This window comes from Ostrinia furnacalis, unplaced genomic scaffold (assembly GCF_004193835.3).
Source record: "Ostrinia furnacalis isolate ACB-3 unplaced genomic scaffold, ASM419383v2 OfSCF1276, whole genome shotgun sequence".
NCBI lineage: Eukaryota > Metazoa > Arthropoda > Insecta > Lepidoptera > Crambidae > Ostrinia > Ostrinia furnacalis.
Genome location: NW_021131515.1, coordinates 199165 through 225596, shown reverse-complemented (window position 1 = coordinate 225596; position 26432 = coordinate 199165). Strand labels below are relative to the sequence as shown.

General features: G+C 37.1%; 2 protein-coding genes across 5 annotated transcripts in view; one reads left to right on the top strand and one right to left on the bottom strand.

Annotated features, from left to right (window-relative positions):
- The window catches only part of LOC114352220 (proteoglycan 4), a 36783-nt gene extending 16331 nt beyond the window's left edge, over positions 1 to 20452 (bottom strand). For 2 of the 4 annotated variants that reach the window (XM_028303736.1, XM_028303740.1), the window contains exons 1-7: positions 20166 to 20451; positions 18428 to 18570; positions 10686 to 10996; positions 5643 to 5770; positions 3752 to 3927; positions 1432 to 2462; positions 298 to 412 (exon numbers count right to left, since the gene is read on the bottom strand). In XM_028303736.1, coding sequence (XP_028159537.1) covers positions 298 to 412; positions 1432 to 2462; positions 3752 to 3927; positions 5643 to 5770; positions 10686 to 10996; positions 18428 to 18570; positions 20166 to 20257 — 1996 coding nt within the window. In that variant the 5' untranslated portion in view covers positions 20258 to 20451. Of the gene's footprint in view, positions 1 to 297; positions 413 to 1431; positions 2463 to 3211; positions 3346 to 3751; positions 3928 to 5642; positions 5771 to 10685; positions 10997 to 18427; positions 18571 to 20165 lie in introns of all 4 variants that reach the window. The other 2 variants (XM_028303737.1, XM_028303741.1) reach the window with 2 other exon arrangements.
- Positions 20453 to 21989: 1537 nt separating this feature from the next.
- Positions 21990 to 22536, top strand: RpL28 (ribosomal protein L28). Its single transcript, XM_028303742.1, has one exon. It carries the CDS (start codon positions 22076 to 22078, stop codon positions 22493 to 22495), a length of 420 nt encoding a protein of 139 aa, XP_028159543.1. The 5' UTR covers positions 21990 to 22075; the 3' UTR covers positions 22496 to 22536.
- Positions 22537 to 26432: the final 3896 nt, after the last annotated feature.

The following is a 26432-nucleotide window of genomic DNA, read 5'->3' as shown; positions in this document are numbered from 1 at the left end:
AGCAAGAGCGAGGTAGCTAGTGTATTCGATGTTTAATATATGTGTTCTGAATTCACAATGTAATCAGACGATATTCACAAATTCTTTGACTTCTTGTGATGTGAAAAGTTATGGATAACTGAAAAAATCGAACTGTCTAAGGCGGAAATCGAAACCACGATCTTTAAGCGCGCGGGTATTTATAATTTAGTTTGAGATGCGACTCCAAACGTTACGTGAAAAGTTGTTCACATGTCATTCTATCGATTGCCCCGCCCCTTTGACATCCTGTCACTATTATTTGACATTGACACTTACGAGGGTCATGAGCGGCGGTGTCTGGCACGCTATCAGGCGGACTGGATGAACTGAACGTGCCCGTGTCTGTGCTCTCACTTGAACCCACCATCGCGCGCTCCTGGGAACCCCATTCCTGTGCAAAAATAAATTAACACTGATTAAATATTCAACGTTAGTATGTTATTTGAATATACTAAAGCCTGGTCCGTGAGCACGTAGAATTTTGTCCAATGACCCCAAGCTACCCATCCTTATCGCTCGCGCGTAATTATATTGCTGTCTCGCTCGCACACTCACTGCGGGCGCGCGTCGCACAGTCGCGACAGCAATATAATTACGCGCGAGCGATAAGGATGGGTAGCTTGGGGTCATTGGACAAAATTCTACGTGCTCACGGACCAGGCTTTATTTGACACCATTGCTGAATAATTTAAAATAAAACTTTTTTTTAAAAGACACTGCATTCTGGTCTTAAAAACTTAATTAATTTAAAATTTACTGTAAATTAAGAATTTTGGTTGCATTTTAATTGAAAAAAGTAGTTCAATTAAATTGACAAAATAGTGATGTCGCTTGTTTGAATTACCATACAAAATCTATGGGAGAGTCTCGTATTAAAAAGTACGTCAATTGATTGGTGGTGTCAAATAGCCTATTGCATTGCAATTCAGTATGCAAAATAAAGTTATCTGCAGAAATCGTGTCTGAGCGTGAAATTCAAATCGCATTATCGAAATACTCGCGTGTATGAAAATGTATCAACGCGTTACGTGAATTTAACACCTGACAACACTTTCTGTCTGTCAAGACCTTTAGAAACAAACGAACAATTTCACTATAATTTAAGCAGTATCTACCAAAATGTCACTACATAATGCTTAAAGCATGTACTAGGTATATTTCACACACTGCACAAGTGTGAAACTAACATCCTATTGCAATATTTCACGTATGAAGAGATTTGTTTGTTTTGTTTGACAGTCAATAGGAATAGCATATCAAGAAATTAAAGAGTAAGGCTGGGTTGCACTATCTTACTTTAACTTTGACTAAAGTCAAAAATCTCTCAAAGTTAATACAAAAAGTTCCGGTTATCGTAATAGTCACCGTTAAAGTTAGGTGGTGCAACTCAGCATAAGAATGAAATGTTACCTCTTGCTGCAGCGTCCTTTCGCTCGCATCGATCAGGTTCAAGGTCGCCGAATTGATGTCGATCATCTGGTTCGGTTCTTCAGCCTTCACATACACCACTGTCGTATCCATCGAGCTCATCTTCGGAGATGCTTTCTTGAAGGTCGCGTTCCGTTTGGGAGTCTCCCTCGCCGGCGGCTCCTCGTGTCTGTCAAAGCCCCCATTCACCACTCTCCGCCTCGACAATAGCTCTGACGCATTCTCCATACTCTGTCTTGGCACTGTGATCGTCTGATTCGGCAGCTGAATCGTCTTTATCGGCGATGGGTCCGGCTGATTCGGAAGCTTATCCGGCTCCGTCGGCAACGCCTTCCGAGCTAAAGATATCTTTTGTCGCGCCTGAATTATCTCGTTCAACTCCTGTTTATCGAGCGTGACGTTCAGACTGTTTTTGCCCAGATCAACCGTCCTCTGCATGCCCATATCTTTGTAGAACGCGTCGTCCTGTTCGAAAGTCGCATTCAAGTTCTCCTTTTCAGAATCGTTGTTTCGTCTGAACTTTGTGTTGGAGTAGTGCAGCGTTATCGTCTCCGTCATATCGGGACTCGACTTCGGAATCGTTTTGGGCGAGTCTTTGTTGTCGCAGTTTTCATTGAGGACTTTGCTCGTGTCTATTTGGCAGGCTTCCTCTCGTGATTTTGTGTAGCTTTCCGAATTTCTTAGGCCCGATTCTCGTCTTGTGAAGCTGTTGAAGAGTTGGCACCTTGGTCTGGCTGAGAGGAGTTTTTCTGATTGTTCCAGGTGTGTGAACGTGGCCGAACTGAAGATGTTGGAATCCGGAGTGTCTGTTTTGGGCTTGGACGTGTTGGAGACGACGTAGGAAGAGTTGACGGAGCTGACGAGGCTAGGCGGGAGGGAGTCCATCAAACTATCGTTGTCTGGGTACGTGGTTTGTGAGAGGAAACTTGTGCTCATGTCCTTTTCGTCTAGAATACTTAAGGTCATACTCGTCATCATGGGATCGATGCTGTCGCGACCGGACGGTGGAATACCTGTAGAAATATAAACATTAAACATCTATTTCATCATTACTTATGAGGTAGAGGTAGGTTATGGTAATTTAATTTTCAACTGGTCAAGCAAGAGACTATAATTTGAAACGATTACAAAGTAATTTTCAAGAGAGGAGCACGTGCGTACCTACATTAGGTGTTATTACTCGTAGCGCCACTTTCTAATCAAAACTGCCAAAATTGTCTAACATTATCATTCGTAAGAAGACGCTGTTGGTTCTAAACTACCAGTTGGGATGTCTTTTACAAAAATCACATTCTCCATGTTATTTTCAAGACTTACCAGAGTCCCTATGCGAGGTGATAGACTTCCTGCTGTCCAGAGACTCGGGGTTGAAGGTGCCGGAGCTCTCCATGAGCAGAGAGAACACCAGGCTCGGCGGAGACATCCTCATCAGCGACTCGCCGCTTTGGTACATGTTCAGACTTACCAGAGTCCCTGTGCGAGGTGATAGGCTTACCAGAATTCCTGTGCGAGGTGATGGACTTACCAGAGTCCCTGTGCGAGGTGACAGACATACCAGAGTCCCAGTGCGAGGAGATAAGACTTACCAGAGTCCCTGTGCGAGGTGAGACTCACCAGAGTCCCTGTGCGAGGTGATAGACTTCCTGCTGTCCAGAGACTCGGGGTTGAAGGTGCCGGAGCTCTCCATGAGCAGAGAGGACACCAGGCTCGGCGGAGACATCCTCATCAGCGACTCGCCGCTTTGGTACATGTTCAGACTTACCAGAGTCCCTGTGCGAGGTGATAGACTTCCTGCTGTCCAGAGACTCGGGGTTGAAGGTGCCGGAGCTCTCCATGAGCAGAGAGGACACCAGGCTCGGCGGAGACATCCTCATCAGCGACTCGCCGCTTTGGTACATGTTCAGACTTACCAGAGTCCCTGTGCGAGGTGATAAGACTAACCAGAGTCCCTGTGCGAGGTGATAGACTTACCAGAGTCCCTGTGCGAGGTGATAGACTTACCAGAGTCCCTGTGCCAGGTGATAGACTTACCAGAGTCCCTGTGCGAGGTGATAGACTTACCAGAGTCCCTGTGCGAGGTGATAGACTTACCAGAGTCCCTGTGCCAGGTGATAGACTTACCAGAGTCCCTGTGCCAGGTGATAGACTTACCAGAGTCCCTGTGCCAGGTGATAGACTTACCAGAGTCCCTGTGCCAGGTGATAGACTTACCAGAGTCCCTGTGCGAGGTGATAGACTCACCAGAGTCCATGTGCGAGGTGATAAAACTTACCGGAGTCCCTGTGCGAGGTGATAGACTTACCAGAGTCCCTGTGCGAGGTGATAGACTTCCTGCTGTCCAGAGACTCGGGGTTGAAGGTGCCCGAGCTCTCCATAAGCAGAGAGGACACCAGGCTCGGCGGAGACATCCTCATCAGCGACTCGCCGCTTTGGTACATGTTCAGACTGCCGCGCTCGTTCATCATGTTTGTTAGACCTCTGAGGAAATAAGAGAAGTTCATTTGAACACTATTTTTTCATTGTAAGAAAGAATACAGACAGGGCTGAAAATAGATAATGTCAATATTATCTGCTGGTTACAAACTAATAATAAGGTAAGGACAGTATTATTCATGTCTTCTTTTGGCCTAAATGTGTTTATTAACTGAACTGAGCATCAAAAGTCCCAGTAAAGATGCTAACTAAACGGTCCTTCGACGAAGAATTTTTTTACACAAATAAAATCTTATTTGATTACTAAAACGGTATAGACATTGTCTTTTCTACATGTTTGCTTGCATTCAAAGATTAAAGTTAATGCAAATTGTAACACCAATGTCCTATTTTTATGGAAGTAATACCAACTGAACGTTAATTGAGTTTACTCGTTTAGAATACCTGACACGAGTTTAACGATTGATTTGTACAACTACCACGCTGATGGATTTGCAACGACGTATGTAATTACAATGAGTACACACTACAATATGTAAATAGCAATTAGTTTAAATAACAGCGATTACGTAGCGTGCACGTAAATTTTTTATCAATAAGACATTATTTTAGACGAGGAAATTCATTAGTCTACATTATTAAGATGTATGTATAACAACATTGTGTTGGAGCTGATCGCGTGGATAATCGTCTATCAGATGTTGACGAATTAGAAAGTGTTGTACTATTTTTAGCAAAGCCATACACTTTCTCGTGTATCATCTACTTAGTACATGCGGAGTCATTCGAGATGATTGACAAGAAAGGCGGCAACGCGGTTGTCTTTTTATTTTGACAGTCAGCATTCAATTACTATTGTCCGGTGACTGACGCTCGTTCATTCACAAAATATAATGTAACGACTCATCTGTGAATTAGATTAGATTAAGCTACATCTAAAAGTTATTGTGCGTCTGCAGTAGCATTGAATCGACTAGATAAATTAAGCCATTTTTAACCATTAGAGAATTTTATCATCATTCATCATCATTATCATCGTTTAGCAGAACATAAACCTGTGTTGTAAAGCGTGAAGAGAACTTTACCATGGAAATAATGGGATGGGACTAAGTAAGGTACCGAAATTTCGTTTATTTATTTACATGGATTTCGGATACCGTGTGGTTACGGTAGAGAAGAATAGGACCACCCCCACCCCTCCAGTGGATGTCGTAAAAAGGCGAATAACGGATAAATAAACTTAACTCCTCAGTTCCTGTTCGTTCGTTCCTGTAGTTGCGACTAAATAACCTGCCCCACTAGACAAGTGGCAAAACGTGACAATTGTAATTTCGAAAGGCTTTCGCTCCGGCGTCTTTTAGTTACGTCGCTCCGTGAAGAGATTCGATTTTCGGAGTGATCAAAAAGGATATAATCGTGCTATGCTCGGAGTTTCCCTGCGTGATCGAATCAGAAATAAGGAGATCCAGAGTGACTGACATAGCCCGCATCGCTAAAATCAAGTGGCAGTGGGCGGGGCACATAGCTCGTAGACCTGATGGCCGCTGGGGCAGGAAAGTTCTTGAGTGGCGACCACAAGCCGGAAGACGTAGCTTGAGCAGGCCTCCCACTAGGTGGACCGACGATCTGGTGAGGGTCGCGGGAGGTGAATGGATGCGAGCGGCGCAGGACCGTTCTTTGTGGAAAGCCTTGGGGGAGGCCTTTGCCCAGCAGTGGACGTCTTTCGGCTGAAACTAACGAACGTGTTATCATGTACTTACTTGTTGAATGTATTGTGCAGGTTGTGCGCCGGTTGTGACAGGTCTATGTTGATCGGTTTGGACGGCAGGTGCTCCGACGACAGCCGGTCCGAAACCTCGGACGCCAGCGTCACGTCTAAGTCTTCCAACTGGAAAAACATAACTTGGTGAAGTATATTTGAACTGAAGGTTAATCTCGTACATGAGATAGGGACGTGACTTCTACTAGACGCGGGAACGGAGTTTATTACATATTTATTTCCCCTGGGAACATAGTCTCTCTAATTAGGTTTTGATTCCGTATTGCAGAATAGCACTGAGAAAAGTAAGTAGAAAGATAGTTCATAAAAAATTTAATTGTTGTATTAATAAATTATCTAAGGAAAACCAAAGTTCATTAAGTTTAGTCGAATGCATATTATGTGTGATTAAGTAAGCTTTATTTGTTTTCATGTTATAGAGCAGCGTCGATTTCTGTCTGAACTTATAACAAAAAAAGAGTTTGTAAGTCTGACGAACCTAATACAGCCATCATCTATTTGCACACCAATCAAGTGAGACAAGCGGGTTGAAATAAAGCCTAATTGTGAACGTTAGACAAAAACTAAGCTACACAGACAGATTACCGGCTAATCAACCGCGGGCAAGGCCAATGGACCGTGGACTGAAGACAATATTGCACTGTATTACGTCACGGACTGCCTCGTAATGAAATATAGGGCGGGCGCGATCAGGGTGTGGGATTATGACGTCACAAGCCATAATGGATGTTCTCATTGACATTGCATTCCCTAGTGTTCCATTTAACGTTTCTTCTACATCATAGATTCTTTCTCGAACGTACTCAAAGTAATACCAAAATGTGAGATGTGGTAGTTACACAATACGGGTCATCATCATCATCATCATTTCAGCCATAGGACGTCCACTGCTGAACACAGGCCCCCCCAATGATTTCCACAATGGCCGGTTGGTGGCGGCTTGCATCCATGGTGCACAATACGGTTAGTTCTTCTAAAATACATGCTACATTACAAAACATTTGACACGGGCAAAGCTACGGTTAATGGTGAAGAAAAACAATAGTATGTTACCGTCTATTCTTATTTTTTTTTAGATTAGAATATTAGAACAAAGGTAGAGTTTATAAAACCTTGTTAATGAAGTTCCCATAAGTTTTAAGACTGAATACCTCTGTATTTTACCGTGAGACTAAATTTTCCCAATTGATTAATGAATTCGGGTTGTACATCAATCCAACGATGTATTTTGGACTTTGTATCTTTAGTTTACAACTCAAAATGGATAAAGAAAAGGCAGGTTGGTTGATTGCTAACTGTACATGTTTCTCTGGTTTTGACTCGAAAAAAAAGGTTCACTAAGCGAAAAGATGGCGTTCAATGTTTGGGTAGAGAGAGAAAATATCGACTAAACTTTCGAGTGAGAGTTCCTCATCATTTCGTTACTTTCAAATCATATCGTTATGCAACTGATAGATAAAGAATGTTAATTGAAAACAATAACCAGAAAAGGTGATTTACGGGTAATTTGGTGTTTATTTATGAAATTACTAACGGGCCGCCCTGGCTATGTTCTGTGTTTTATAAATCATAAATGCAAATTATCTAATCGAATACGCATGAATCACAAGTTTCCGAAATCTTTGTGCGATGTTTGAGTTGATCACACTAATATAAAACTGAAGAGTTTGTTTGGTTAAACGCCCTAATGTCAAGACTACTGGTTGAAAAAACCTTTTTGTGTTAGATAGTCCGTTTATCGAGGAAAGCTATAAAATATCACGTTAAGAGCAATAGCAACGATGAAAAATATCGCAAAAACATGAAAAATATTCAAACTATTTTCACGCGTACGAAGTCGCGGTCACAGCTTTTGATAGACTACATTCCATTATTTCCATCCTTCATAAGTTGAGGATATTAATTTTATTTCGGTAATCTTGCTACAAGAACAAGTGCTAAAGTAACATACGTTTGCTAACCGTTAAAATGTAGTTTATTACAGCATTCACACAACATTTACATAGTCGGGTGCTTTTTATGCACCTATGTAAACACTCAGCCAAGCATGCGTCAATAAAAAGAACAATACTGGCAATACTCCTTGTTTTATACGATTATTTACATTTTACACTGTTTGATTTTAAAAAATATCGACTCACGAAGTCGTAAGAAAGCAATTTGTAATAATATAAATTAAAAAACAAAATATTTTAATTGTATAAGGAAAAGCAAATGCTACTGTAAAGTTAAAATACCATCGTCTCTACAATTTCAAATTTCAATGCAGTATCTGCTAATATTACCGATGTTAAAAACTGACGAGTAGAAAATTAAGTCACTTCCTATTACAATAAATCATAGTAGCATCGTTTATCTTTATTTAAAAAAATATACTGCTGTTAGTAAACATTTAACTACAATTACAAGTTAAAACAATACTTATTTCTTAGGAAAAAGGTTGCATTATTAAACGACAATCACATGCGACGCTTAGTTAGTAAATAACTTGTTTGTGTATATTTTGTAACTAAAGTAATGTGGCCTATATGCTCACTTGTGTGCGTCACACTACATATAGCGCGTGAAGTTAAATACTGGTGTACCTTAGGCAGTTGTCATAAGTGTCATTTTGCCACCCAAATGTATAGCATGGTGCGCATTCGAACAACAATTATACATACGTGACATACATTAAATAAGACTATTAATGAAAGAAGTAGGAATGTATTTTATTGTGTAAATAATATCTAATTATGCAACATCATTTCACGGTCACGCTAACCTTTATTGTTAACTTTTACATAACCGTTCGCACAGTTTGTGAGAGGTAACATTAGTACAGTCGTGTAACCTACTTAAATAATATTACTCATGCTTCTTTTCTAGATTTAATATTGACGTTGTTCATTTTAATTCAATATTAATAGAAAATTAAAGGTTTTTTACATCTACCAGTCAACGTATAAAAATACATAATAAATAATCTATACTAATATTATAAATGCGAAAGTAACTCTGTCTGTCTGTCTTGCTTTCACGCCTAAACCACTGAACCGATTTTGATGAAATTTGGCGTAGAGATAGTTTCGAGTCCCGGGAAAGGACATAGGATAGTTTTAATCCCGGTTTTGAAACAGGGACGCGCGCGATAAAGTTTTTTTATGTGATAGACAAAATTCCACGTGGGCGAAGCCGCGGGCGGAAAGCTAGTAAATAATAATAATACTACAATAAATATAAATTGCCAAAGTTTTTTATTCAGTTTAGGCCCTTTCCAGGGCGCTTATAAACGTCCCAAATACAAATAGCTTGCCCAGTCACTACTTCGGGACAACATATGGGCTAGTGCTGAGAAGTGGCTGAAGAAACTAACGCCCGTATTCACAAACATTACTATGAGGTCTCACAGTGCGCGTGGACGCACAGGGTGATACACGAACGAATGACAGAGCCACAGAGCTCTATTCAACGCTGTGCGTTCGATTTGCTGCTTCACTTAAGCAAGCATCGTTTGTGAATACGGGCGTCAGCTACTTTTGCCCCAGATGCTTTTTATCATGCTATTTTGACTCTGTAGAGATTCGAATCCACTACTAGACTGGTTTCGTGGTCATATACGCGAAACACCAGCCCACTTGAATTATGTAACTCTATGTTTCTTCTCTAGAATTAGTTTCGACGTCAAATTGTTTAAATCAAGAAATACAAGAAGAAATGATCATATAGTTTCAAGGCTCGCCAAAGAATGAATCATCCCCTTAAAGCTGTAATTTTGGCAACTTGCATTGCATTCTAGACACTTGCCGCCATCCTAGATAATTCTGAGTTATGACTAATAGTTGGTACATAATAATAATTGGGCTACGCTTCCTACATTGTTTCATATCATAATGTTAACAAAATATACTACAGTAGCTGTGTAACGACTTCGTACGCGTGTAATAAATATTTTGAATAACATTTTCCGTTTTCTGTAACATTTTTCTTTACTGCTCCGCCCCTATTGGCTGTAAGGGTGACGTTATTTAGCCTAAAACCTTCATTGATAAATGGGCTATTTAACACAAAAATAATTTTAAAATTCGGACCAGTAGTTCCTGAGATGGCGAACAAACAAACTCTTCAACTTTATAATAATTATTATTAAGTATAGATGTATTACATCTATCTAACTAGTACCTACATAATGTAATGAAACTTTGCGTGATTGATTATTTGTATGTTGACTATTATTTAAAACAATTACTCGATTGTCCCAAATAATAGTCCGTAAATAATAATAATACTGTGTAAAACAATGTTGACATATCGATTTATGAGTCTCATACTCTCATATATGTATATATAGTTCGAGTATTTCCGAAAATATCCTAAAGTTTTTTTATGGGGAAAAATGGGGTTGTAAAAGCTATTGGAAAACTACTTACACTGCATTAGCCGATTGTTAAACTGGAAAGAAATCTACTTAAAAACTTTACACATCTTAAAAAGTGGGTAATAATATTGAATCTGGACCGGAGAAAATAAATAATACTGAGTCATGAACCTGACTAAGAAGGTTGACAATCGTTGGAGCGTTAACCCTTATAAAAACAAGAGAGGAGGGGGAAAATCTAATTATTTCTTTATCAGTCGATGACAAATAGCAATTACGTACAGATTAAAGGTATTGATCATCAAGTTTAACACAATTTTATGAAGGTTGTTATGTAGAATATTATATTATTTTGCAACAAACATGTATAGTTGTATAACAAGGAAGACTCATCGAACGGTGCATATACAGGGCGCTTCCAACCAGTCAAACTAGAAATCCTTAAACTTAAGTGAAGCAGCAAATCGAAGCGATCGAGCTGTCTGATTGGTTCGCGTGTCACCCTGTGCGATGTTTGTGAATACGGGCGTAATGTACAGACGAGGGCACGTGAAGGTAAACACTGACAGTTGTATTAAGAGCGATATTTGCAACATCTAACGTGCTGTCGTCTATACTGTAGATGACGTCCTGTGGCTGAAATAATGATGATGAATCGGTACATACCTGTGGATCGTCATCTTGTACTAAACTCCGTCTCTTCATCGCGTACTCTTTGACCGCCGTACTGTTATCTGTATTCGTATCCACATTGAACGTCTTCAGCCTCAGCATGGGACTGATGGGCCCCAAAGGCATGCTGTATTTGTTGTACGTCAGGTATTTGTTGGCGGACTGATGCAGCGAGTTGTTCGGCGATGCGTTGTTGGAAGAAACCTCGACGATGCTCTGTATAGACGGACGCTGGACGCGTTTCTTCGGCTTGACGTATGTGCGGGAGTCGAATTTGTGCTTATCTGGCATTGAGAGGACTTCATCTGGAACAAATTGAAATTGTTAACCCTATGGTTCAAACGTATGCGCATCAAACAATGAGCTTTGTCAAGAGCAAGTTTAAGGTCACTGGCCTAACTTGGATTAAGGCAAGGAAGACGTAACTAAGATAAGGAAAATGAGCGGAAGCTGGTGGATGCTGTTGGAACCAGTAATACGGGAACAGCATCTTGATTGAATTTCTTATTAATTTAAGATAGAAGATGAGCATATAATTTACTTAAATTACATTTAGGTAAACTATCTATAAATAGTTCTATTACGTTACGATTTTGGAGCTGCAATTAAAAATATTAATTGAAATCACATTCCGAAACCTATTACATATTTGGAAGAGCCTGCCTAATCCAAATTACATTGAGGTATTCAGTATTCACGTCGTTACATCAGTCCCAATTTTAGAGACGGTCGCGGCAGATAACCGAGCGAAGAGGTTAACAAACCCATTTGAAAAATCGCATCTAAAACTTGACCAAATCGCACCACAGGAAATTCCACCTTATGGCTTGAGTGAAACGTTGCATTTTGGTGGGTTAAGAAATTATAGATGGAGTGATGCAAAATAAAGAGTTCGAAATTCAGTTGGCGACGCCATTGAAGTAATTGGCGCCCAAATTGGTGAACGATTTGCAATTGGTATGCATTGCGGCTGGGTTCCGTCAGGAACTTGGGTGACAGTATTGACAGCTGTTATACGTATTGTTTATGGTGGTGGTGACACCTGATCGGCAGGTCGATGATCGTTATGAAACGTTTGGTGTCATGTGTTCATAATGACATGCTCATTTAATGTCTTTCACTTTGTAACAATTAAGCTGGTCTTGACCTATACGTACTTTCACTGCCTTATTAGGGAATGATGATGATGAAATTATTGCTTGAAGACTTCTAAGTAAGACGTTTTAAGACAATAAAATTGCACACAATAAGAAAGACGGTGACGCGATAATAGGACTTTGAGAGACTATTATTACTAGTGTCATTAGTGTTTTTATTTTGATGATTATGACCAAAATATCTTTGTGCCAAAACACAAATGCGTAGACGATACGATAAGATATAACGAATGAGTGTTGTATTGACCCTAATACAATTTCCTTATCTTGTTCAAAGCAATTATCTGGACGGCCATAATTTACGAAAAGAAAGCGGTAAATAACGTTTATTACGATTCATTGCGCTACTTGTCCATGCACGGTGCGTCCGACCATAGGTAATTCCCTTCCTACTTCGGCCCACGCGCTTGTGATGTTCCCAAAAAGGGCCACAGTGATAAACGAAAAGACTTGTCATAAAAGGTCATGGTACACTTTTTTTTTATCCACAACGAGGAAGCTCTTGGCCTGTATCTTATCTGATGGTAAGTGATGATCAGGCCGAAGGTGGAAGCGAGCTTCACCCGGAATCCTCAACCATAGAGGAACTGGCTATCTTACCTCTAACTGCCGGAACACAACAATGCTGTTAACATTGTTGTTATGGCGACAGACTTAGGTAAGATGGTGGTAGCTAGCCAGGCGGACTTGGAACAAGCCCTACCACCAACCAAACCGAACAGAAAATTCTTCCCCCCACTGGGGATCGAACCCGGGACCTCTGCGTCTGAAGCAGGTGGTCTAACCACTAGACCACAGCGGCAATTGAGTAGAAGACTTTTTTTCTCTCTATTGCCAATAGAAATTCATCTAAACCACAACGCAACAAGACCTCACATGGATCAGTGCACTCATGCCTTTATACACTTCTGCGAACTTTCATCGGCATGCATTGATTACAGTCAACACTCGACAGCCAGTTTTTGCATCCATCAACGTACTTCCTCATACCGCAACTATAATTTATGTAACATCATCCCAAGTTCTAAAATATAGACGTCAATGACATGCTACAATGCATAACCGCACTGCCGTAAAAATTCTCAATTAGTTTAAAACTTTTTTCGGTGTTGCAAAAAGTGAAACTAACTCGCCGTTTATGAAACAAGTTCCGAACGCCAATGGCAATCGGCTCGTGGGCGTGACTTTCCTTGATGTATATGGATTGTCTTCATTACAATAAACAAACGTAACATGATAGAGTGGCGTCACAACGGTGCTAATATTTGCTATGGCAACTAAATGTGGGACAGTGTATCCTGCTGATGAGATAAGTCTAACAATGTAGACTCTATCCATACATGCAATTGAAGTTTCACTAAGCGGTACGAATAAAGTACCCGGTTCAGTTTCCGAGTGTTTCTAATCCTCTACGGAATTTATAATTGCTCTTGTGGCGTTTATACGTTTATAGCAATACAATCAATGGATCGACGAGGACGTCTGTATTATGGGAGAATTCTCGTGCAACGAGCTCGCTTCCTCGCCTGCTTCCTGAGTTGAGAATACTAATGTGCACGTATGTTTTACTGAGTTGCGGAAACTTGATGTGATACGAAACGAAATATGCGCAACGCAACCGACATAATACCGTAAGCAGAGTGGGTTGAAACTGGATACCGATGCAAATATCTGAAGTTCTACGATATAAGGAATTTGCATTTATGCGACTTCGTGTTATATTCGCCTCAGTGAATACTTGCTTTGGTTGTATTTGAGATAGGTTTTGAGGAAAAAGTACAGTTTTGTCTTCATGTTTAATTCAAACAAGTATCTAAAAAGGCAGCATTGACCTAATTAACCATAAAAGCTTTTCTGCCCATTTTATAGACCAATCACATTTTACAAAACGACCTTTTTATAACTAAAACTTGAGTACATTTATAGAGTGACATGTGTAAGCTTCACCCTTGTCAAGTTGAGTGAGTCACGTCGTTTTAGTGAAATGTATCTGCGGGCTTCGTCACTTGGGAACTCCATATAATAAGTTATCATCGAAACCTCATCGCACTTGTTATCTATAAATATACCTTTTATAGGGACTAAATTATATTATTTGGAGAACTGAAGTTTAACTAAGCAGTTTTCTGTAATCAGAGAATATTGGCGTTGAATGTATCATCATGAATGAAAGTATAATATCACTTTACCGTATTCTCACAAGAAAATCGAAGCAATATCGTATTAAACCTTCACCGTTCGAGATTTAGAACAAGCTAGGTTTCCTATGCCCACGACGGCAAATGGATGTACGTAATTGAAAAATTGCCTCGCTGACATTGAATCGAGCCGTACCTACAATGGCTGCCGTCTGGCCATCGAATAATCGACAAATGAACAATCATGCGCAGCGATCAATGGGTTGGGAGAGTCATCAGTTACATTAGGAAGTCGATATACGAACAAATGTATACTGGGACACCGCAAAGAAAAAGCGCCAGTTGGAAAATTTTGTACATCTTCAAAAATACTTTATCTAGCTTTATGAAATAAAAGTTACTAGAAAACTACAGTCAGTACTTTTGAGATATTGAAGATTTTCTAACCGACCCTTTTTCTTTGCGGTTCAGTTTGTGTATAATGCGTCATGTTTGTGGGATGTCTTTGTAAGCTCCATCAGCTCCTTATAAGTCGCGAATGGACCGTTAAACCGTTTAATTAGTCAGGCGTAACTTTCCGATTTCTTTTTCCCCAAAAAATATTAACTTTCGACTATACCGGTATTATGTATTCGTTATTGAAACTTTTATATTAAAATACTGATTTTATTCTCCCGATTTCTCCTGTGCTCATCGATTGCCTCCGTGCATGAGCACAGGGCCAAGACACAAACATGTTCTGATAGCTACTTGGCGCCACTCTAAATCAGTTGCAATCGTAGACAAAAGAATAAATCCCACATTATACACCCACGAAACGAGTGCCTTAATCTTGTGGACTCTACATATAAACCTTCTACTTATTGGCACTAAGACCTTTGGGTTTATAAAATATGTAGGTAATTCCTTTTTCTGACATCTCTTCAAGTCCACTAAAACGTCTGTCAGGCTAGACGATGAGACATGTTTCATAACTCATAATAAGGCATTGACTAGACCTTAATGAGAATTTGATTGTGATGTCGTCAAATTACTATCATATAAGAAGCCTAGAGCAAAACACACACACATGAAGAAAATGATAGGAACATGACTAAAAATTAGAAATCTTATTTTTTTCGGGGAGGAAGGGAATTTCAGAAGTCTAGGTATGTATGATTTTATTTACGTAAGTTTCTCTGTAGCTCATAAACTATTCATCCGATTTTGATAAGGTGTCAATCGATTCTCTAATATGGCGTAACAGGCTACATTATAATTTCACAGTTGGGTTACAGTTTTTCTTAACTTTTTATTTCCGTAGCCGCGTTAGTTTTTTATTGACGCAGGTAATTAGTAAAATTAAGTTACATTAATTTTATAAAAACAACATGATTGCATTCTACTTAACTTACTTAGCATGCTACATTATTTTCTTTGCGGAATAAAAAAATCATCCGGTAGAAGAGAAATTGCGACTTTTCGGAAATATAATGTTCCCCTATTTCACGATTTATTGTAAAAGAAACACTGCTGTTTTATGTTATGATTTAGTAGAATGAATCAAAGTGTTAATTATTGACAATCACATATCATTTACGACGATATTTGTTACTATTTTTAGCATTTTACGTTAAGTGAAAACGACTGGGACGTGCCAGAAACTGAATGAAAGGTTACGCCTATTATAAGAACTAGCAAACTAGATCTCACGTAGTTTTTGTTTTCTTGCCTAATTATTTCTTCAGAGTTAACCACAGTTAGTCGATTGATCTAGTGCCACGATTTTGCGAGGCTAAGCATTTTTGTCAAGTAATTTATTTATTTATTTATTTAGGTACAGCAACAGAATTTATTTTTGTTGTTACACTGCGTTAAAAATAAAAGCTTAATTACAGCTTACAAATAGATGCATGATCTTTATGATTGATCGATTAGTAACACAATAACCAAACATGAATCATCAATGATTTATTTAAATTATATTCGAATGTCAAAGTTTTACTTTTAAGTAAAGGTAAGTTTAACAGTCCGACGAAACTACAGTTTGCTGCACATAAGAGCTTTTTACATGTTACTTAAATGCAAAGATAAAGTCCGGTTTGGTTATTTAGCTAAAGGTAACATTCCCCAGAGACGGCATGAGGAAAATTTGGTTTGAGGATTAACTTGTCCCAGTGACAATAATTGCAAAGCTCAATATTGATTTTGAGTGTTTTTCAAAAGGGACAGCGCTTGTAATACAAGTATTGTATGTTTTGTGTATGTTCTTCTGATTTATTTCGTTCCGGGTCTAATGACAGTTTAACTTTCCCCCGGGACAAACTTGACTTCACTGGTTGGGTTTTTTATTGGTGGTCAAGCTGTAGATCCTGGCTACACAGCAATGTGGCATCTTATGTATTGGTAATAATGGAGATTTTGCAATAAAAATGTATAGTCTGATCTGTCGTCTGTTGTACTTATGTACAAGAATTTCCAGACGACTGCACACATTCCCAGGTATACATGTGTGGGTGTATTGGTAATCCGATCTTTGTCCCCAGCTCATGGTGCGTATCGGGTGTCGGAGATCAGCCATTGATTACTGTCTGGGCCTCTGGGGTAGTGATACTCTTTGGATAAGCACATACTGTGTAGGGGGTTTGATGCAGAATGCGCACTTCGCAAAATGAGCAAATGTACTATCGGCCACAGTTCCAGCACTTCTAGCTACCTTTTTTCTTTCCTATTATGTGTACATTTCTGGTCATGTCGTCTCGTTCTATCGCAAAGAATCACCATTCAATGAGAGCGAGAGTTCTGTCTGTTACTGTGGCCGATAGTACATTTCATAGAAGGTGCATTTCTTACAAGGGGCACTTTTCGTAATGTGCATTTCACAAAACATGAATGAAATGGCTGGCTTGCCTAGTAGCTAGACAAACCACAGCAGCCAATATGGAATCATAGCGGTGTTCCCAATTGATTTCAGACCCGATATGAAGTCTGTGATCGATAAGAAATAAGAACATTAAGATTCTCTACAGACTAGAGACTTTTTATCGGCCGATAGTTTAGTACGGTCATATACCTAAGTAAAGTAAAGATGCTCATGTGGTCGGCCTGTTAATCGGTTTGAACAAGTATGAAAGTACGCATTGAAACTCACATTGCAACGATTTGGTATCGGCCGATTCCTCATAAAAATTATATGCCGATCAAAAGACAATGCCGGAAATTGGCGTCTTTTTTTTTCGCGCGGCCATCGACCAAACCATGTTTTTTGGCTACAAAATAGTATAATAAACCAAACTTAATATGACATGTATACCTCTAAATTCAGTCTGATGAACTGAGTTACGAGCATTAGAAGTTTGATGATTTTACATACTACTAGATTTGCTTTTTGCGCGCAAGTTTTGTAAGAAATTCCATACAAAATCTGGCATTGCCATTTATCGGCTGAGAAAAAGTTTGCAGGGACTCTTAGCGTATTGAGACACAACTTTGTTGAAAAATAGCATCTATCACCACAACTACATAAATATGCCATGCATAGTCATAGTGTCGTGTGATATGACGACGTCGTCCGTAGACTAGGATGTGTCGAGTACAATCTAAATCGGAAGAAACAGAACTATGAAGCTCACGCAATACCGGATTGTTGGTGGCGTGTGCTTACCTAACCCACTGTTTTTTTATAATAACAGAGGTAAAGCTGGGATCTACAATTAAACAAGAACATTGTTTAAGTTTTTTTTATTACTTAGGTTCAAGCCCCTATAGGCAAATCATTTGTTGGTAAAGTCAAATCTAACTGGGGGCACTAAGCTGCTTTCAAACAGGTAGCAAGGCTAGTTCAGATACACTACTAACACCCACTTTTGAAGCTTTAAAGTTGCAGTAGTTATACTCATATCATTATTTTCACTACAACTGCAGCTGATTGGCTAATTGGGGCTTTGTTTGAAACTTTATTTAATTACACGCATTGACTTATGAGAAGAATTGATTCTTTTGTTTTTGAGACGACCTTGACGGTTACTCAAACATAATAATGAGTGGTGAAGCGAGGCTGTAGTAATTTGATTTTATTTCTTTAAAAAACTGCCAGTTTCTAATGGTGGAGACTATCTAATTTTATACAATGAAATTATGAGTAAACTAGCTTTTGCCCGCGGCTTCACCCGTGTGAAATTTAGTTTGTCATAGATCGTCATAAATTATAGCCTATATGTTATTCTGGGTTATAAACAATAATACTGTAAAGTTTCATCAAAATCCGTTCAGTAGTTTTTGCGTGAAAGAGTAACAAACATCCACACAAACTTTCGCATTTATAATGTTAGTAAGATTAGGAATAGCTAAGGCCCGGTTTCCAGCAACGCGAAGTGGTTTCATTGTTAGAGAATGAAATCTGATCGGTTATTCAATCCAATTGGTGGAAGCAAGGCCTAAGTTTATGACAAAAAAGACTTACTTTTAAGTATATCATCGAGGAGTGTGTTGAGTTCCTTTTCCATCCGCTGGTAATCATTGTCTTCGTTGCCGGGCCAGTCGCAGGACAGGTTCCAATCCACAATGTCCACCTTATTGCCAGAGTCATTGGGGACTGTGTACAACCTGTGGGAAAAAATAATACACCGTCAATATGCATTCAATAATGGTAACTGGATCTAGAATTGACAAGGGGGCTGCATGCAATGTTTTAAGTTTTTAAAAACTGATAACAATTCCACATAAGACGTTTATTTATCTGTGAAGGGTTTGGATCAGGGAACGTCAATTGGATTGACAACAATTCTTTGTTTTTCTATCTGGATACAATGTGATATTATGAAGTAGGTACCTATGTTTAAGTAGGTCTAAATCCAGTTTATTTAGTAAATTGCCTAATTCAGGGCTATTTTAATCAGATATTTTGAATTCAAGAAGATTTAGCAATGTTTCTAACTAGAATTAAAATGAACTAGGTTATTATTATTTAGCTATATCCAATTAAACTGTGATTGATTAATGTAGTAATCTGTAATACTATGTAAACAAATATGATTTCCTTAACATATTTTTTGTACTTATTTGTGGGTTAATTATTCCTAATCCAATAATTTCAATATTTGATTTTGATTTTTACAAAAAATAACAATTTAAAACTGTATTTTAATAATTTTGGATGTAGAAAAGTAAACAATAACAAATGTAAGCCCATTATCAAAATTATACTTTTAATTTTGAAATCTACTTTTTAAATTGAGTAATATCAATGCAGTTGTTTATGTATTTTCATATGTAATCAACAATAAACACTATCTGTAAGTTCTAAATTAGCCTTATCAAGTGCATCTAGATATTATAATGCAAAATTTAGCATTTTACACAGAGCAATTGATAAAAAATAGATTTTGACTGACAAAATTTAAAATAAATAATGTAAGTTTTCTTATTAGAATATTTTTTTTGGTGATTACTGTACCTACATTAAACAAATAGGAAGAGTATCTAAAAGAAAAAATATTAATCTACTCAGGAAAGTTCTTCTTCTCATTTGTTTCTCTCTTGGCAGAGCGGTCGCAGTCGCGTTGAGGCGTTACACAACTTTTTATATAAAAAAAAGTTACACAATTTTATGTTAATCACAATTTAATATCCAACAACTGATTTTAACAATAAATAAAAGTAGTTAAATTATATGTTCCAGACTAGTAACTAATAAATTATTTAACACATTTATCACAATAGCAATAAAATTAGCTGCTACAAAGCAATCATATTATATTAAACTGAAGGAATATAGCTATATAGCTTCAGTAAGTTGAAAAATATTTCCTAAGCTAAACAGGAAATTATTGTTACAAGCGCATAATTATTTGAACACCAATATGTGCATTCTATATGTAATTAGGTATGAATTTTGAAATTTAAATTCTGTAAATGGTCTGGGTGAATTTGCACTAGACAATTGGAAAACTGCATAGACATGTCTGGGGTCTTTATTGAGATGAATCATTGAAAGGCGTCAAGACAACATCCAACTGTATACCGGTCAGACTGGAAATGATACAACTTGTTGATTAATTGGAACAAGTTACAAGTCGACTATTGATAGAAAAACTGACATTTCCACCCAACGTGAGACATTCACAGGTGACCCAAAATTAGGACTTATCACGGTACATAACCCATTTCCTGCCATTTTAAGTAACTTAAATTGTACTCACCATGTCTGGTTATCGGAAAAATCCAAAGATTCCACGTCGATCAGATCAGAATCGAACATATCTTTGTTTATATTTTGATCAGCCTGATTCATAATACCAGTAATGTCGAAACATCAATTTGGCACTTGACACAAATCACATATGAATTTTAAACAAGAACTACATTTAATATAAAGAATACTGTATAAATATAAAGAAAAAGATGTTATTTTAGTAGAACCAACACGAAATTGTCCCAGACAAGTTTAGTTTGGAATTTGACATATCGCCATAAGCAATCTGCCAAAAAAAAAGAAAGAAACAACGGTAATTTCCATAGACAAACCTATAGATGGTTCCCAAAAGAAAATTACTGTTTCAAAAATTAAATAACCCTTTTACAATTACGGCAAATATCTTTATACTAAAATCTATTGCCTTTTATACATTTTTGTTAATTTTCACGCGGTTAGATCTAGTTAAAACCCAACCTTATTACTACTTTTGTTTGATTGATAACTAATAAAAAAAAACTCTTTCAATTGTCTATGATTTAATGGAAAGTGTTGACAGCTTTAAATTTTACAAAGTAACCAGGGTAAAGTTATGTCAATTAGACCACTGTAAATCTTGAAATGAATGATCCCTTGGCGAGAGACTTCAAGTTCTGTCCATTAAAGTTTTAACGTTCCTCGAGCAAGAAAGTAGTCCAACTACCGATCAAAATATTGACAAAGCTATAACAATGTACATCATGATAGTAATGAAATGATGTTCAATCTTTCAGCCAATTTGTTTTATGCAGAACATGCAGGTATTTAACCGCAACCGTACCTTCTTCTTCTTTTCGTGTCGACAACAAACCTACACAGTGTCAGCCCAAAACTCCGCCACAAGAGTGGCGTAATCAGTAGTAGCACTCACTAATATTAAGTGAGATGCTGTCTATCTATGTCAATGTTGAATCATAATCACACTGTTACACAAACAATTTGTAATGCATTTTGTTTTCTTCAGATGAAAACTAATCACTATTAAGACATTAAAAGGCTTCCTTGTTCTTCCCATTAATCACCTATCATCATAACTATAGGTGACTGAGATAATATTATTGTCCCGAAGTGGTAGTAGGGTAGGGCAAGCTTACTAGCTTGCCCTACTACCATGATTGCGTGAATTGTGTGAGAGAGCTAGTAGGCTCACTCACACAATTCACGTCATATTCCACGCACACGCTCGTCAAGTCCATATTTATAAATATTTTGATACTTAAGGTGGGCTAAGTCAATTTTCGTAGTGGATATGAAGTATGGACTAAAATTATGTATAGTGATGGAGCGTACTTATCTATGCTTCATATTCCACCTTGACCTAGCCTTTAATTTTAATTTTGTGACGTCATGTTGAGCGGTTTTAGCAATTTTTGTACTTTTTTAACACACAATCAACTTTTTTTTATCTATTGAATAAAGTCCATGTTATTTTGGCCCAAGGTACTTTTAATTCAATGGTTATTCTAGTCTTTAATTTCTTCCAATGTTGATTTAAAATATTGACAAAATTATTGGACAAAATAAACACGGGAGGCCTTTGTCCAGCAGTGGACGTCATTTGGCTGAAACGAAACACGGTTAAGTTAGTTGGTTCTTTTAATTTTTCATGGACTCAAGTTTTTCAATGTTATAAAAATAACTATATTACACTCGACTACAAAAATAAGAAAATTCATTGAACGGAGAACCCTTAATCGCATAGCTTAATCGAAATGGAATGAAAGGGAATAATTTGTAATATGTGTAGCAACACTAAACGTCAGTTTTTGACAATGTCAAATTCATAGACAAATAATTTAGCGACATCTTCCTTTTTGTCTACGGACACGTCGTGAGCACGTTGTATTGAGTGTAGTTTTTACGGTAAAAACTACAAAAATGTCGTCCCATCTCAACTGGATGATCATTCGTAACAACAACGCCTTCCTCGTCAAGAAGAAGAACATCAAAAAGCCGTTCAGCAAGGAGCCCAACAATGTGACTAACCTCAACTCGTACCGATACAATGGCTTGATCCACAAGAAGGCCGTCAGCGTGGTTGAGAACCCGGACAGGAAAGGATTCACAGTTGTGTACAAAAAGGCTAAGGCAACCCACAAGCCCGCCAAGAACACTGTTAGGCGGCCATTCAAAGCCGGCGCCAGGAGGTCCCTCTTCAAGGTAAAGAGACTGCTGAAAGCCAACCACTACCGCACCGACCTTTGCAAGGCTACCCTTCGTCGCGCGTCTGCCATCCTCAGGTCTCAGAGGCCCATCAAGGCGAAGAAACCTAAGGCGGCAGCTGCCAAGACAGAATAATTTTAACATGTAAGGGATTAATAAAAAAAGTTAAAAAACTATAACCTTTTTCATTTCATATTAGTACTATTCCTTGTTACAATATCTAATAATTTCATTTAGTTTGTATACTGTAAATTTAGCATAAATAATTACATATTATTTAGTTTTCAGACTTTTCCTAGATGTTACTTTTGAGTCCATCACCTTGTATGGGAAAGAAACAATAGGATCACCACTTCACCACATTGAGATATCCCATTTAAACTTCCAGATAGGTATAAAGTAAATATCTAGTAAGATAGTTTTTTAATATACAATATTATTTGTTTACAATCATTAATCGCTCTCAAGTACTTGGTTTGCTGTACAGTTCATGTGCAATTCTGTGAGCCTGTGATTATGGACAGCAGTCTATTCATCACTGGAACTTTGCATTCTACATCTAGAGTAGATGTCTAGTCTAGATTCTAGACTCACTAGGCTTGGGGGGAGCTATTGCCATCATTATTGACCATAAGCTTGTATAAGTTTTCTTCTATTACAATTGCTAAATATTCTGGACAGGGTTCGAGGATATATATCAAGGGATATATATCAAGATATATATCGGATATATATCCGATATATATCAAGCCGGTTTTGATGATATATATCAACTTTTAAAATTTGTCACTGTATTTGTACTTTTTGACATACGATTTTTATTTTTTTAGTTTATTTTGCCGTATTTTAAAGATATTTTATGTTTTTGCTTTATTTGTCTGATTTTAAGGTTTAAAACATTAAAAACATGTTTATGTAACACATATGCAATAGTATTCATGAATAATACAATAAAATAATACTATGGCTTTCATACAAAATTGATATATATCAAAGTTGATATATATCGGATATATATCATAAATATCCGATATTTTGATATTTATAATAAATATCGGATATTTTCGAACCCTGATTCTGGAGCAAAGTTTTGCCAGCCAGAAGATTAAATCTGAAAAAGTAATTTAATGGATTAAAAGAAAAAAGATATGTTTGTTTATGCATTATAATATATTTTATTCAAAACAAACCATGATTACCATCACAAACATTTGGAATGTAAAATATAACGCACTACTAATAACACTGGTTAACTGTGAAATATTGAATAAACTAGCCTCACATGATTTTAAAAAATCTATATCATACATAATTTTGGACTAAATCACATTGTAAATGGACATTATATAAATACACAATAAATGCAGTGCTTTCGCTTCAAATATTCAATACATTATTTAGTACAGAAACATTCCTTGCTTCAAGTTAATTTATAATATTTATTTACATAGATTTATTATAAACAAATGAACTGTATACGAGAAATGAATAGAGCAAATAATTCTAACAAGAATTTTGATATGCATAGAAATTCATTATGTAATATCACCAAAAATAATGATATTATTTAAAAAAAACATGTAGTCTGTCTTTAATATTTCAAAAAGTATACCCATAAACTAAAATAACTTTAAATTAGTTTGTACTGTAAGTTAAAGAGAAAAAGTATTTGAGCTTGTATAATTACTCATTATCTACATACTTAATATTATCAATTTGATTTCATTATAATATTTAAATTGTTCAGGAAAATACTTTGTGCACAAGATCAAGTTTGCAAGATCAAACGTTCTGTTATAATATAAAGTTATAAGAGACTAAACAAGTATATTATTGTTCTTTGTTGATATTAAACATCCATCTACAAGTTCCTATACTACCAAGAGCTTCACTCCTATCAAACTTCTAACAATCTAAAAGGACATAAAGCATTGTTTTCTATTAGGGGGCTAGTAGCGTCTATGAAAAGCTTCAGGTACAAAATACATAGTAGACATGAAAAATAAAAGGCACAAACATTTAACCTACCCTTACAAAGGCACAATACACCAAAATTCATCCAAGTAGGTTACTTACAATAATACAGGATATTAGACAAATAATGTTATAAATATCCAATGTTATGGGAATTTTGGAGTACGAGGGCTGCACTAAAAGTATCGGGAATGGAATATTTCCACTGTTCCAGTCATATTAAAATCTATTTAATTGCAAACTCCAGGGTTTTAAAAATCGTATACCATTTATTTATTTAAAAAAAGATTCTCGGTCGTATCACAAGGTCTTGTCAAACTTGTTTAGTCGTTGAGAAAATGGAATTGACTCGAGAAAATTCAAGAGCGATNATCTTGTGAAGTTTAGAAATAATCGAATGAGATCACTTATCGTTTCCACCCTGTATTAATAGCACTCACAGTGAACTGCTCACTAGTCTGCACTCAATAATCAAATCAAGAAATAATTAGTTATAAGTTGCACTTTCACATCGACAATAAAGTACAACTATTAAAACAAAAAGGAGTAATCTAGTTAAGACAAAAAAAAACATATCATAGATCACTCTAATCCTGAAAAAAAAAACTATATGAAAGTAATCTAATTATAGATGACCCACGCTGAACTGTCCCACCAAACTCAATGACAGGGGGGCGCTACCATCGTTCAACTATATGGCTTCCAACATGGCAAAAATCTGAACCAGCGATCCGGTATAGACGGTGGCGCCCCACTGTCAATGTCATCGACAGGACAGTCCAGTATTTTGGAACTANGAAAAATGTGTCAAAGTTCGTGGAGAATACTTTAAAAAGCAATAAATACATTTTTAAATAGTAATGTTGTTTCACTTCCTTGATTCCCGAAATTTTCAGTGCCGCCCTCGTATAAAGTACATTTCATAATTTTATATTCATATTATTTATACATACATATTACTATAACACTTTCCAAATGTAGTGGACCAAATATTTATTTAATTTTATTATACACATCACATCAACTTATACTATTTATTACATAGACATACAGATATATTAAATTAGTCCCAGAATACCGGATAAATGATTATGATATTAGTATAATGTGCGTGTCTAGAAAATAACTGTTCCAAGTATTTCAAAGCAAAAATAGAAAATATTTATTTAGAGTAAGTTTAGATCTCATTTTATTATTATTATTTTGTAATGTAAACAACATCTCATACTCATACTGTTTTGCCTGTGGTAGGCTGGAGATTAACATATATTGTAACATAAAATTAAATGAATATGAAGAATGTTGCACTGTCTACCGCCATAGGTAAGTAAATATTAATTCATGATGATTTATAATACAATTCCTACAACATTTAAGATAGAGATATATTTAGGTGTACGAGCACAACGCCCGTTTACTACAGAAGCTCATTAGTATTGACGCGTGTTAGTTACAATATTTATTTTCCCATTTTAGCTATCTAGACACATAACCTATCATAGGCACACATTTATTTATCCATATTATTTAGTTTATCATCTTACAAATAAAACTAGAAGAGGCAGTGTAGAAGGTTAATACAGTAAAGTTAGTGGGACAATCCGAGCAAGCCAAGTATGGCGAATTGCAAGAGCTTGAAACTAATGGCATAGTAAAAGAGAACAGTAAAACATCTTCGTAATTGATCTAGCTTCGTGTTAAGACTGGCTAAAGGTAGGAACATTCACATAGGGCATACGCCCCGAATTAGGCCCGTTTTCACCATCAATCCCTAATTTTTAAGTGATTTCTCTGGTAACACTTAACAGGCATTTTGTTTTCATAGGGGTTACTTAAAAATTAGGGATTGATGGTGAAACGGGCATAAGTGAGTTTGATGTCTCCTAGCTCGTTGCGAAGTTTCGCGTACGTACCAACCACGTTTTAGTGACGGAATATCTGAAGTAGTAGTCTGCCATTATGTGTGCTTTACGTTAGATGACGTAGTTTTGTCGTAGCGCCAGTATTCAAATGGTTCGAGATGATATACTACTTCTATTTTACTATGGAAATTCTTAAGCCACGTCTTTGGATTAACGGCCAGAAATAGCTCTATTTG

Excerpts from the sequence above, each read along its gene's own strand:
- RpL28 (XM_028303742.1), top strand. The coding sequence starts at position 22,076 with ATGTCGTCCCATCTCAACTGGATGATCATTCGTAACAACAACGCCTTC.